Source organism: Sander vitreus, chromosome 7, assembly GCF_031162955.1.
Source record: "Sander vitreus isolate 19-12246 chromosome 7, sanVit1, whole genome shotgun sequence".
In the NCBI taxonomy this organism is placed as follows: Eukaryota; Metazoa; Chordata; class Actinopteri; order Perciformes; family Percidae; genus Sander; species Sander vitreus.
In genome coordinates, this window is record NC_135861.1 from 3,991,921 (window position 1) to 4,005,863 (window position 13,943).

At 41.1% G+C, this 13,943-nt stretch overlaps 1 protein-coding gene across 1 annotated transcript; it reads right to left on the reverse strand.

Annotated features, from left to right (window-relative positions):
- Positions 1-165: 165 nt before the first annotated feature.
- On the reverse strand, positions 166-11,306 carry pofut1 (protein O-fucosyltransferase 1). The gene is made up of 7 exons (XM_078254258.1): positions 11,125-11,306; positions 10,189-10,310; positions 6,029-6,211; positions 4,617-4,729; positions 2,986-3,178; positions 1,581-1,823; positions 166-1,198 (listed from the first exon to the last, which is right to left on the reverse strand). The coding sequence occupies exons 1-7, from the start codon at positions 11,261-11,263 to the stop codon at positions 1,004-1,006; spliced, it is 1,188 nt and encodes a 395-aa protein (XP_078110384.1). The 5' UTR covers positions 11,264-11,306; the 3' UTR covers positions 166-1,003.
- Between the last annotated feature and the right edge of the window lie 2,637 nt (positions 11,307-13,943).

A 13,943-nucleotide genomic window follows, 5' to 3' on the forward strand; every position in this document is an offset into this window, starting at 1 on the left:
GAATAACTAAGTGGCAAGTCAAATACATGCATTATGATTTAAGAATACAAATGCAAGATATCCTAGCATATCTGGCAACCAACTCAACAAGATTGTCCAACGTAGCTTAGTATATCAGCTGATTCAACTGTACTCACAGCTAGGAGGTAAACACACTGAGACTGCTGGTTTTAAAACATTAGTGTGCATCACTTTATTGGTGAAAAACATTATAGAAAACATTCGACTTCAAAAACATTGCTTTCACACAGAGGAATGCAATTAGCTTGCTACACACCCCCACTTGCATTTAATCAATTCAACCAGTGAAAATCAACTCTTGTCTCCCAAAAACATCCCTGAAACATTTGTTCACATTCACTGAATAACAATACCGTCCCCACAACATTCACTACAGGGTTCCGCACATTACATCAGTTTTTGGTCCCGGTAAATTGAGAGGTGGAAAGACCGTCTCTTTTTTTCCTCCCTATAATTAGTATGTACAGGAGGATCAGTTACTGTGCTCTCCTTGGAATGGAGGGCAGAGAGGAAAGGAAAGAGCAAGCTGGAAAAGACATGGAGGGATGGAGAGGTGGACAGAGAAAGAGAGAGAGAGAGAACATGATCACTGGCACTGCAGTCTTTCCCAGGGTTCACTAAGGTCACCAGGGGTCCTGCTAACATGGCTGGATTGTAAAACATGGTTGCAGCTACAGACTATGGCAGTAGCTAAAGGAAATGTTTCCCTGATAGAAAGGAAAACTGCAGCACAAGCAGGTAGAAGCCAAATCTTGAACAGAAAACATACAAAAATAGTGTTTCTAGGTAAAAGTAGCTGCTGCATCATCATATTTTAAAAGCCCTTCCTCCTTTCTCACAGATTAAAACCCATTCTAAAAGAATCTGCCCTTTACGAACCATCATGTCACATAAATATTCACTGCCTTCCACATGCTCCCTCGCCTCCTCATGACAGTCCTCCAGCATCAACATCCAGGACACGACCGCGTGACTCTTGTGCTCAGAGTTCTTCTTTGTGATTTAATTTCCCAGGCTTGTCCATGCCAAAAAAGGAGGATGAAAGGCCATGGACGTCCCGCTCTCTCTTCACAAAGGCGGAAAAGGAGGAGACACAGTTGCCGATAAAGTGGTCAGCCCGGCCTAAGATGTACAGGTCCATTTGGGCCGAGTCTGGCTGAAGACTCACCACTTTCACCTGAAAAGCCGGAATGAAATACACAAATAAACAACCAGGTGGGGAAATACTATATTGCAACAGTAACCAAGTGAGAGTATAAGTATGAAAAACACTTTCCTGGCTAGTACAATTTCCACTTAACAAATTACATATCATAACTTTACAAGAAGAGTTCTGACTAATTCTGACTTCAGCTTATACGGGTTAAAGTTCACCTGTAAAGAATTAGCTAATTGTGACAAAACCAAATTGTGCTACAGGCAAGCCAGTCAAAATGTAGCGAGTCAGTTCGGGTTACATTTAAGGGTCCCACATGACAGAAACAAAAGGGTGCAGAATGTAAAACACAAGTGAGTCATGACATACTTGTGAAGGCATCACAGAGGCTTTACAAACCCACCTTGCCCTTGAGGAGCTTTTCAATTTCCCTACTGTGGGATTCTGAGTCAGTGGCGATGTAGACAGAGCGGGCGAAGGTCTTCTTCGCCCACAGCTTGACAGCCCTGCCGATCTCTGCGAGGTCAGGAAGGCACATGGTCATGGTGAGAGGCAAGGCTGTCTGGCGGTTGTAGCCGACACACTGAGGGGAGGCCATGAAGTGAGGCCCCGCTTCGCCAGTCTTCAGCATTTGGCAGGCATTTTGCTGTAAGGGTGGATTAACGAAAAGATTTAGGTGTGACTAGATGATGAATAGGAATAAAGACGGTGGCTGGCAGCCTCAGCGTTTTTTGGGTTTTCTTTGTTCAGTTTTCAGCTTTCTCTCTCCACAACATGACGTCATGACTTCGCGTAAACATACACGCCCACTTTCTTAAGCCAAGTGGCGTCTCATCTGTACGCATTTTGAGCTATCCGCGTGTATGTCTACGCTGTATACAGCGGACGTAAACATACACGCCACTTGGCGTGTCATCACGAGAAGAAAGCTACGGTTAGGTTTAGGGAACGTGACACACGGGACACGAAGGAAACGTGAGACGATTCCCGGTCTCCTGGGTGAAAGTCCTGCGTTTTACCCATCCACCACCCCGACCAACCTCCCTACGCGGATTTTCGCCCTTTCAATGTACTCGCTACGGTGTAAATTCACACGCAATCGCAAGGTAATGTAAGTCAATGGAGGCCAAACGGCGTTGATAAACACGCTAAAAAGCGAGTATGCGTCTTGATAACACGCCAATAATGGCATACAAATTGGTGTGTCATACATACGCCACTTCATGAGATCAGTCTGCTCTCCAAATACATTTACCAGGGAGGAACTTTAATTATATTATATAATTAATAATTAACTTTAGTTACAGGAGCAGCAGCTCTCTATAGGATTTGCCGCAGACCCACGACGGGGGAAGCAAGCCGGAGCGCTGCGACAGCGGGTACTTCAAACTGCGCTCCCTTGCCATTTTTCCAGGTCCGCTGACCTGTACTTTACCGAAACCTGGCTTGGTGAGCACATCCTGGAAAGTAAACTACATCTGCCGGGCTCCCAACTCCTCCGAGTGGATCCCAAAACTACTGATTCTACATAAACAACGGCTGGTGTACAGATGTCGCGGTGCTAAAAACATTATGCTGTCATTTTCATTGACTGTAAACCGTTCTATTCACTGCTGGAGCTTTCCTCCTTTATTCTGCTCGGTGTTTAAAACAGAAATGTGATGTCTGAGATATCTGTGTGTGAACAGATGCGTGATTGCCTGTACGTGAGCATACGACTATATGTGAAAATGGAAAACAGAAAGAAAGAGAGAAAACAACCCGTATGTGTCCAAACCCTAGCTCTTAAGTTGTGAAGAATATCTCACCCAGTCACTGCCAATCCTCAAGTGAATGGCAACGTACGGCCTGGTCAGCAGAGTAGCAATGTGCTCCTCTCCCTCCTTTACCATCTTGTCTGACCACACCACGTAGCGCTGCAGGCCCACGTGCTCCTCGATCACTGGGAACTGGGCAGGAGCCCCCGGCAGTGCCAGCACAGGGTGCTCAGAGGGAGGAAACCTTTTCAAAACAGGGGAAGCATGAGGAGAAGCTACCTGTTAACCACTTCCTAGGAGGCTCTACCTTTTGTCATTAAAAATCAAATGGAAAATGAAAACCTCAGAAACCTCATCAGTCATACCCCTTTTCCACAAAGAAAGTTTGTAGGGCCGGTTTGGAGTCGGTGCCTAATCTCAAACCAGTTCTTTGTGTTTCGACAGCCAAAGAACCAGCTTTCGGCGAGGAAAACTGGTTCTAGAGCGGCACCAACTCTTTGCTGGTTCAGGCCGGCTACACACTGCCTGCGTGGCGTGAGCGGTTTTATTTCGGCTCCCATGTTAACAGGTTAGAGCTTTCACACTGCCTGCGTGACACGCACGTCTCAGAGCCGCGCCAAAAACACGTGCATGCTAGAAATAGGACCGACGCCTATTTTTCACGCGACGCGCAAGCGTGTTGGAAGCGTTTCCAAGCAAAATAGAATAGGAAAAGATGTTTATATGTCATTTTGACACAAATACATATTAATAAATGACATTTTGATGTTTGAAAGTCTCTAGGTTTTGACATAAATGCAGATATAAATGTAATTTTCAAAAAAAAAGTATTGATTTTCTAATATTGCACCTGTCAATACCGAACGAAATATTCTGTAGCCTATTTTGCCGTCAAAACTGCCGATGTCGTCTTTGCTGTAATCAAATCAGTATATATTTATGTTTAACATGAAGTATACTACTGCTTGAGTGCAGTTTATTACATGTGTACAGACAAGGCTAGCAGCAGCAGCGCCACGTCAGACACGTTTCTGGTGTGCAAAGACACAGAAAACGCCGCGCAGCCGCCACGCAACAGAAACAACTGACACGCCACACAGCCAGTGTGGAGCCGGCGTTAGAACCAAAAACCATTGACGTCAGGGGTGGGGACGGGATTATTATCGTGACCAACAAGATCAACTAAAAACCAGAGCTTCAGTATAGACTTGAAATACAAGCAGCAGTGGTCTGTGTATGTCTGCCGTCTCAAAACCCACACACATAAAAAAGTTTTTGGTGCTTTTTTTTCTTTTCTTTGAGTTAAAAGCAATGAAAAATTGCTCCATTTTCGAAAGGAGTGCCAAAAACTTAAGATGATGAGTCAAAGATTTTCAAAAAAGTAAAAAAATAAAAAATAAATAAATAAATAAATAAATATTTTTGAGAATTTGGAATGGAAAGCAGAGACGTATACTTAATGTTAATGTTCTTAGAAGGTTGGTCAGTTAAACCAACTTCAAATGGGCGGCAGCCCAGAAATAGAACTGGATTTGCGTTGGTGGAAAGGGGGTATCAGTCAATTATAATGTTAAGGCTAGCAATGTTGCTTATGAAGACGTGGTTTTCTTTATGCTTTTGTCTCATCTCTGATAATCCTAAATGTGTCTACAGTAGAGTGGGGCTACTGAACATGTACTCACTTCTTCATCCACTGAGGTTGGTGGTAGGAACTAAAAGAAATGCCACCAAACAAGACAGACTTGTCAAATTCCACATCGACGTAGTCCCAGAACGGACCAAATGGGTTCCCATCCTAAAAAAGAAATCAGAACCATCTGTCCATATCAGAGCCATTAAACTGTAACAGTTGCGTCATAGTTATGAGTGTAGGTCTATGGGCCACCAGAGGGCAGCATTTCACCCTCACCCGTTTCACTTGCAATCACCATCATTTATTCACGAAGGCTGAGGGCCCTACTTTAACGATCTAAGCGTACGGCGTGAAGCGCCTGGCGCAGGTGCGTTAGGGCGTGTCCAAATCCACTTTTGCTAGTTTGACGGCAGAAAAAAAAGGGTCTGTGCGCCGGGCGCATGGTTCAAAGGGTTGTACTTAGTGTCTTCATTAATCAGAGGTGTGTTTTGGGCGTAACATGCAATAAACCAATCAGAGTGTCATCTCCCATTCCCTTTAAAAGCCAGGGGCGTTTGTACCTTGGCGCAGTGCTATTATAATGGCGGATTTGCACCGTAATCTTTTTATTTGTAATCTTTTGCTTGTTTGTGTGCCGCTGCGCTTCCCTGTGTGTGTGTGTGTGTCTGTATGTGTGTAATAGCAATAATTACTAGGAGCATTTTACTAATTTGCTGTTAAAATAACAATGAAATGCTGCACTATTGACTTTAGACCAGGTTTTCGTTGGTCAATGGCGCGATCACTTCCCGCAGCCTCAAGACAGCAATACGCCCAGAACGCACCTGAACACACCTCCCTGTAAGACCAGCACGCCCATTGGCGCAGGTGCATTTGCTATCTAAACGACGCGGGCGCTGGACGGGAAATTGACAACTGTGTCGGTCTTAAACTAGCAAAGACACTTGCGCCGGGTGCAACATAGGGCCCTGAGTCTCTAACTGCTTTCAAAGAAAGCTCACTTAAGCTTCGTTGAAAGTAACAAAGCATACAGGGTTTCTGCAGGTTTCACAAAGTCAAATTTAAGACTTTAAGACCTTTTTGAGATCATTATGAATGAAATGTAAGACCTATATCACACAAACAAAAACATTCTAAATTGCCACAGGAGCATTTCAATGAGCATTAGAGGCAGCGTTACATGGAAGTAGGAAAACGAAGGCCTGTTTGAAATCATTTAAGACCTACAACACGATGCTTCAGCGAATTAAAGACATTTTAAGGTCTAAAATATCTCAATTTTAAAATGTTGACTTTTTAAGAGCCCGCGGAAACCCTGTTACTATTTCAAATCTTTTAGGAGAGAGACTTGATACATAAGTAGACAATCTGAAAGCAGCAACCAATATCATCAGATAATCATACTTCATTGTAGCTACCTGACACTAATCATTTAAATAATCTACTCCACTGGACTCGCACCTTCATGGGGCAGGACTTCTTGTCTACGCTCCGCTGTGCAGCGGTCTCGAAGCAGTAGGCTGTCCTTTGTTTGGAGGGCCAGTATTTGGGAGCCAGCTTCTCCATGAAGTCTTCCAAACTGACCACTCGGTGGTAGGCAGACAGGGCCTCCAGTTGGAATAGCTCACTGTAGGGAACGTGGACCTGAATAGAACAGAAAAGAACGGAATAAAACAGCACGGTCCAATTCAGGTTTAAAGGATAAGGCTGGTGATGAGATTACATTTTTTGCTATTGTCAACATATCCCAAATAGGGCTGAGCAATATATCGATAATATATCGATATATGTGGCTGGATATCGTCTTATATTTTGGATATCGTAATATGACACAAGTGCTGTCTTTTCCTGGTTTTAAAGGCTACATTACAGTAACGTGATGTCTTTTTCTGAACTTACCAGACTTTTCTAGCTGTTTTATTATTTGCCTTTACCCACTTAGTCATTATATCCACATTACTGTTGATTATTTATCACAAATGTAAATATTTTGTGAAAACACCAATAGTCAACGCTACAATATAGCAGCAATATCGACATCGACGTATATGGGATTTTCTCCATATCGCCCAAAACAACACTGAATGTAAAGCGTCCCTTGTATGTTGGGAGAGGGAGCTCCTATGTTCACCTGGATGCATATGTTCCTTTTTTTACATTCACTCATGACATCTATTTTCACAATCTTTCCAAAACAGTCTGTTCTTCTTTTGCACTTTTCAGTAAGGATGCTGTGGGGACGCGATCTGTGCTGCCTGCACGATCCGACATGTGCATGCGCAGATGATAATCCTGTTTTAGAGGAGGATTTACGACACTGTTCCACACATCCGGTTGTAGTTGTAGCAGTCTGCCGTTAGCCCCCACCACTGTCTATGGCCTCCACCGGGAAGCTAACGCTAGCTAACAGCTAATTCGGCTAACCGCTAGCTGACAGCTTGATTCAGTCTAAAATAACGTTAACTCAAACTAAACACTGGGAAAAGCAGGCTACAGCTAAATTAAGACTTAACAATAAAAACAAGTATCGATTGATTGTATTTTAAATGAGCACAAGTAAAGTAGAACTGACTAATGTAACAGCTGTTATTTATATATATATATATATACACACACATAATATAATGTATACATTCATTCCACACAGACTGATATATTTCAAGTGTATTTCTTTTACTTTTGATGATTAGTACTGACAACTAATGAAAACCCCAAATTCAGTATCTCAGAAAATTAGAATATTGTGACAAGGTTCAACATTAAAGACACCTGGTGCCACACTCTAATCAGCTGATTAACTCAAAACACCTGCAAAGGCCTTTAAATGGTCTCTCAGTCTAGTTCTGTAGGCTACACAATCATGGGGAAGACTGCTGACTTGACAGCTGTCCAAAACACGACCATTGACACCTTGCACAAGGAGGGCAAGACACAAAAGGTCATTGCTAAAGAGGCTGGCTGTTCACAGAGCTCTGTGTCCAAGCACATTAATAGAGAGGCCAAGGGAAGGAAAAGATGTGGTAGAAAAAAGTGTACAAGCAATAGGGATAACCGCACCATGGAGAGGATTGTGAAACAAAACCCATTCAAAAATGTGGGGGAGATTCACAAAGAGTGGACTGCAGCTGGAGTCAGTGCTTCAAGAACCACCACGCACAGACGTAAGCAAGACATGGGTTTCAGCTGTCGTATTCCTTGTGTCAAGCCACTCCTGAATAAGACACAGCGTCAGAAGCGTCTCGCCTGGGCTAAAGACAAAAAGGACTGGACTGCTGCTGAGTGGTCCAAAGTTATGTTCTCCGATGAAAGAATGAAAAAATTTTGCATTTCCTTTGGAAATCAAGGTCCCAGAGTCTGGAGGAAGAGAGGAGAGGCACAGAATCCACGTTGCTTGAAGTCCAGTGTAAAGTTTCCACAGTCAGTGATGGTTTGGGATGCCATGTCATCTGCTGGTGTTGGTCCACTGTGTTTTCTGAGGTCCAGGGTCAATGCAGCCGTCTACCAGGAAGTTTTAGAGCACTTCATGCTTCCTGCTGATGACCAACTTCATGGAGATGCAGATTTCATTTTCCAACAGGACTTGGCACCTGCACACAGTGCCAAAGCTACCAGTACCTGGTTTAAGGACCATGGTATCCCTGTTCTTAATTGGCCAGCAAACTTGCCTGACCTTAACCCTATAAAAAAATCTATGGGGTATTGTGAAGAGGATGATGCGATGCGCCAGACCCAACAATGCAGAAGAGCTGAAGGCCACTATCAGAGCAACCTGGGCTCTCATAACACCTGAGCAGTGCCACAGACTGATAGACTCCATGCCACGCCGCATTGCTGCAGTAATTCAGGCAAAAGGAGCCCCAACTAAGTATTGAGTGCTGTACATGCTCATACTTTTCATGTTCATACTTTTCAGTTGGCCAACATTTCTAAAAATCCTTTTTTGTATTGGTCTTAAGTAATATTCTAATTTTCGGAGATACTGAATTTGGGATTTTCATTAGTTGTCAGGTATAATCATCACAATTAAAAGAAATGAACATTTGAAATATATCAGTCTGTGTGTGATGAATGAATATAATATACAAATTTTACTTTTTGAATGGAATTACTGAAATAAATCAACTTTTTCATGATATTCTAATTCTATGACCAGCACCTGTGTATATACAGTGGCACTCATAAGTTTACACACCCATGCTAAAGTTGACTAAAAAGAGGAATACAAAAATAATCTTTTGGAAATTGGTCTTAATGCCTTAATTAAAAAATGAGGAAAAATCCAACCTTTAAGGACACCAATTTTCTTTGTGAATGAATAATGTATCGTAAATAAATAAATGTTCTTCCTTAAAATACAGGGGGCATAAGTCAGTACACCCCTATGTTAAATTCCCATAGAGGCAGGCAGATGTTTATTTTTAAAGGCCAGTTATTTCATGGATCCAGGATACTATGCATCCTGATAAAGTTCCCTTGGCCTTTGGAATTAAAATAGCCCCCCCCCACATCATCACATCCCCTTCACCATACCTAGAGATTGGCATGGGGTACTTTCCATAAAATCATCTCTCAATGCAAATCAAACCAGCTATTAGGTTAACTGAAATAAAACCATGCCAATCTCTAGGTATGGTGAAGGGGATGTGATGATGTGGGGGGGGGGGGGCTATTTTAATTCCAAAGGCCAAGGGAACTTTATCAGGATGTTGTTCAACAGTCTGACTATTGATGCATCACACTTATATTCCGTCTTTGTTGGGAGTCACACGCACAGTACCTAGGTAAGGACTACTAGCCAGTCAGAAGCAGAGTATGAGGGCGTGCCCTGACAGTACCTAGGTAAGGACTACTAGCCAGTCAGAAGCAGAGTATGAGGGCGTGCCCTGACAGTACCTAGGTAAGGACTACTAGCCAGTCAGAAGCAGAGTATGAGGACGTGCCCTGACAGTACCTAGGTAAGGACTACTAGCCAGTCAGAAGCAGAGTATGAGGGCGTGCCCTGACAGTACCTAGGTAAGGACTACTAGCCAGTCAGAAGCAGAGTATGAGGGCGTGCCCTGACAGTACCTAGGTAAGGACAGAAAATTGGTGCCTTTAAAGGTTGGATTTTTCCTACTTTTTTTAATTAAGGCATTAAGATCAATTTCCAAAAGATTATTTTTTTTATTCCTCTTTCTAGTCAACTCTAGCATGGATTCATAAACGTATGAGTGCCACTGTATATATATATATACACACATTATTCTTCATACAATATACATATAATCCTGCATCTTACTGTACAGCTTTAAACTACATCTACTTGATGTCTGCCCATGCGCAGTACATTAGTGGACACTATCATTGGACTGTGTTTATTCAATACATATTAGAGTTAATGTTGTGGTTTTACTTTTAGTCTCTATTCTCAGTCTTTGCTATTCTAATTCATAATTACTTCTGAATTAGTTTCTTACCTACCTACCTCACTTCTTTCTGATTTATGTGACTTGATTGCTGCAACACTGATATTTCCCTTATTAATTAATTAAGTACTAAGAACTAATCAAGTGCATATGTGTGGTTGCAGTCAGGGACAGGTTGTCAGTGTCTGTTGCTCAGAGTTCACTGGCTGTACTCACATTGGTGTAAGGGTGTGTGTGGTGTCGGTACACTATCCAGGGAGGGACTGCCAGGGTTCGGTTCAACATCTTTGCAAAGGCCAGAGATCCCAGGAAGTGATCTGCCTGGTTTCCAAAGCGACCTGAACAATAACATTGAGCGCTTTATACTTTCATTTTCAACAGTAAACTTTATACTGCTTCTCATGACAAGAAAATGGAAACTTAAAGAGACTGGAGGGGATGTTTACCTCCAAATACCATGCGTTATATGATCTCTAATATAATATATAATATGAAGCAAATGCTAAGAAGGGTTGAATCTATCCTGTCGGATAGTTCTTATCCCTTACAGGCTGAATTTCAGATGTTGCCATCTGGATCACGCTTTAAACTCCCAAAATTCAGAACCAACAGACAAACACTCTTTTGTACCTGCATCCATTTTACTTCTTAATTCTATAAAGAACCATAGATAACTTATTGACCTACTAGTTATTGATTGTTTACCGTTTTTAACTATGCCTGCAAGGTAGGCAATCTCTGGATTGTGTGTGTGATTTGTACTATAATATCTGCTGCACAACAAATTGCCCCATTGGGGGACAATAAAGTAACTTGAACTTGAATATCTTCTGAGTGATTTGCTAACAGAATAGCAACAGCTGCAGTTATTATCGTTCCACCCCAGTTGTCAAAAGCTCCACTCAGTTAGCTGCTAACTAGCCATTGGTGCATCTTGTCTAGCGGTTAAGTAACACCAAGTTCTGCCTACTGAACTCCTAGCAGAGTTTGACATAGGTTTGGGTTCATATTTAGGCGATATGTGCTTTAGCCGATATAACACACCACTCTCGTCTTAGGAATTAAGTAAGTACGTTTTGGATTCGCTAGCTTTGCTCTTCTCAAAATACAGAATGCAAAACATCCACGTATCAGCTACAAAGAGTTAATTACCCATGCACGGGCAGTACAGAATGTAGCCATTCTGATCCCACTTCAGTTCTTCGGCAAAGGTCCAACAAGTCTGGAGTAGAAGTGATAAAAGCGAACACGTCAATGTAAGAGCATAACATGCTTTTTGTTTAACCGCCATTGTAGCTCATTTTATATCCCAGAATGCCTTGCTTTTTAGATGGTTTCTTCGTTGGAATAATTGAGCAATTTAAACGCGCATCAAATATGTCTGCTGCCACCTAGTGGACCGGAGGTGGTAGAGCCGCGTAATGGCGACATTGCATATCTGGTTTATATACTGTCTATGGTTAAAACAACCCCGAACACTAAAATGTAGCCGTTATTATTACCTTGGCTCGTGCTATTATTATTATTATTATTATTATTATTATTATTATTATTATTTATTCACATTGTTTGTTCAGCTATCTGCTACTTTCCACTCCCTCTTCACGTCACAGGTTTTACAGTTTGTCATTTAGAACATACAAACAGCGCAACTACAACTCATCTTTATTCATATAGCACTTGTCATACAAACATGCAGCCCAAAGTGCGTCGCATAGCAACATAAAAAACAACAAAAATAACATAAACTACAATAAATAAAATTTTTGCGAGACTAAAAATGACAATAATAAAACTAAAGAACAGAAGAATTAAAAGAATAATTTCCTGAATGACCAGAATTGCGAATATTTTTTGTTTATTTACATTTGTATAAGCTCTAATAGAAACAGAATGGTATTTTAAAGTCTCTGAAAACCTGGTTTCAAGTCTTAGAAATTTGTCACCAAATAATGAAAGTTAAAATTCTTATTATTATTTATCAGGCGTTCTCAAAAACTGAACTGTGGTAAGCACGGCCTGGTAATCAGACTGCATTGCCATTTTCTTTCACTTCATCCATATGGCCTGACATTGTTTTCATGTTATTAACTTGTTGTTGATCTCATTCACTGAACCACTGAACAAATCTGAGATGTGGGCGGCGACTCAGAGGTCTGAAAACCAGTCTATAAGCCCCACATCTGTCATCTAATTTTGATTCAAATATTTTTTTAATTCTGATTTGTACAAATAAAGAAATGTGTGACATCTACTATTTCTTACTGAGTCCTGCCCACTTTAAACCAGTGAGAGCACAGACGAAAACACAAATACAGAAATCATGAAATTGAAGTAACCAAAACTGTTCTAAACAGAACATTTGTGTTCATGTACAGTTGGGTCTCACTCACTGTAAGAAGCTAATTGAAGCTTTCCCCTACTCTGTAAATAACCATACATAAAATAACTTTAATAATCTTACAGTAGGGATACGATGCAAACATTGCAGCAAACATTCTAAAGCAATTGTATGTAGGACATTTAAAAATACAAAATGATAAGGTCAATAGAAAGACACTATCGATTACTAAAGACAACCTTGTGCAATCCTAAGAGCATCATGTGAGTAATTTGTGAAGTTTCAATCCAAACTGAGATGTGAACCATTGTAAACCTGACGCAGTTCTTTCAAAATGAGGATGTGAGATCACAAGTCATTTTTTTCCTCTTTGACATTTTTTCCCCCGACACTTTACCTTTCCAGTTGTTAGCATTCCTGGCAATTGAGACATGTGAAAGCATTTACAGTAATTAAAGCATTGAAAGCATTGTATATACATTAAAGTGCTCATATTATGCTCATTTTCAGGTTCATAATTGTATTTAGAGGTTATATCAGAATAGGTTTACGTGGTTTAATTTTCAGAAAACACCATATATTTGTTGTACTGCACATTGCTGCAGCTCCTCTTTTCACCCTGTGTGTTGAGCTCTCTGTTTTAGCTACAGTCAAGTCAAGTGGGTTTTATTGTCATTTCATTATATAGTGAAATGAAATATCAAGTGGTGTTACACATTTAAAATACATAAAAACGACATTATATAAAAACGACATTATATAAAAATGACATTATATAAAAATGACATTATATAAAAATGACAATTGAGACACAGCTACATTTTGTGCACACATTATAGACTATACATAAAGTGCAATTACTACTTAAAGTAGAGCATTTACGACAGACAAGGGACAGGACAGAAAACAGAACAAAAGACAGGGCATAAGTAGACTTGTAACAGAGCACTGATTGTTATAAGTTAGGTTCACAGTGTGGTATGAAAATAGAATATATAGAATTTTAGCAGCAGAAAAAAAGTGCAGGAGTGCATTTCAGTTCAGTGTGAAAAATTTGCATCATGTTTTGTTGTTCAACAGTCTGACTATTGATGCATCACACTTATATTCCATCTTTGTTGGGAGTCACACATGCACAGTAGCTAGGTAAGGACTACTAGCCAGTCAGAAGCAGAGTATGAGGACGTGCCCTGACAGTACCTAGGTAAGGACTACTAACCAGTCAGAAGCAGAGTATGAGGGCGTGCCACGCTAGCAGCTAGGCGAGCATTATAACGTGTCACAAAGTGACGCACGTTCGTCTCTGAAGTAAAGGCTGGACTACAATAGAGCTGTTTGGAGTAGTTTGTGAACAGTGTTTTCTGTTGGAGATGGTAAGTCCCTTCGGGATGGACTTTGGGCTTTTTCACTTTGTAAACCTATTACGTGCACAAAAAAGATATGTAACACAATAAAGGAAAGGGAAAAAGCCAAAAAGCATAATATGAGCACTTCAGTATACATTCAGTGGACTTGACAGCTCAAAGCTTAAAAAAATGTGCTAATGCCACCTAAACATTGGTTGAAACGAACAGTTGAATGTGATGTTCACGGGTGTAGTTTTTGTTTCAACGTTTGGGGGATGGAGGGG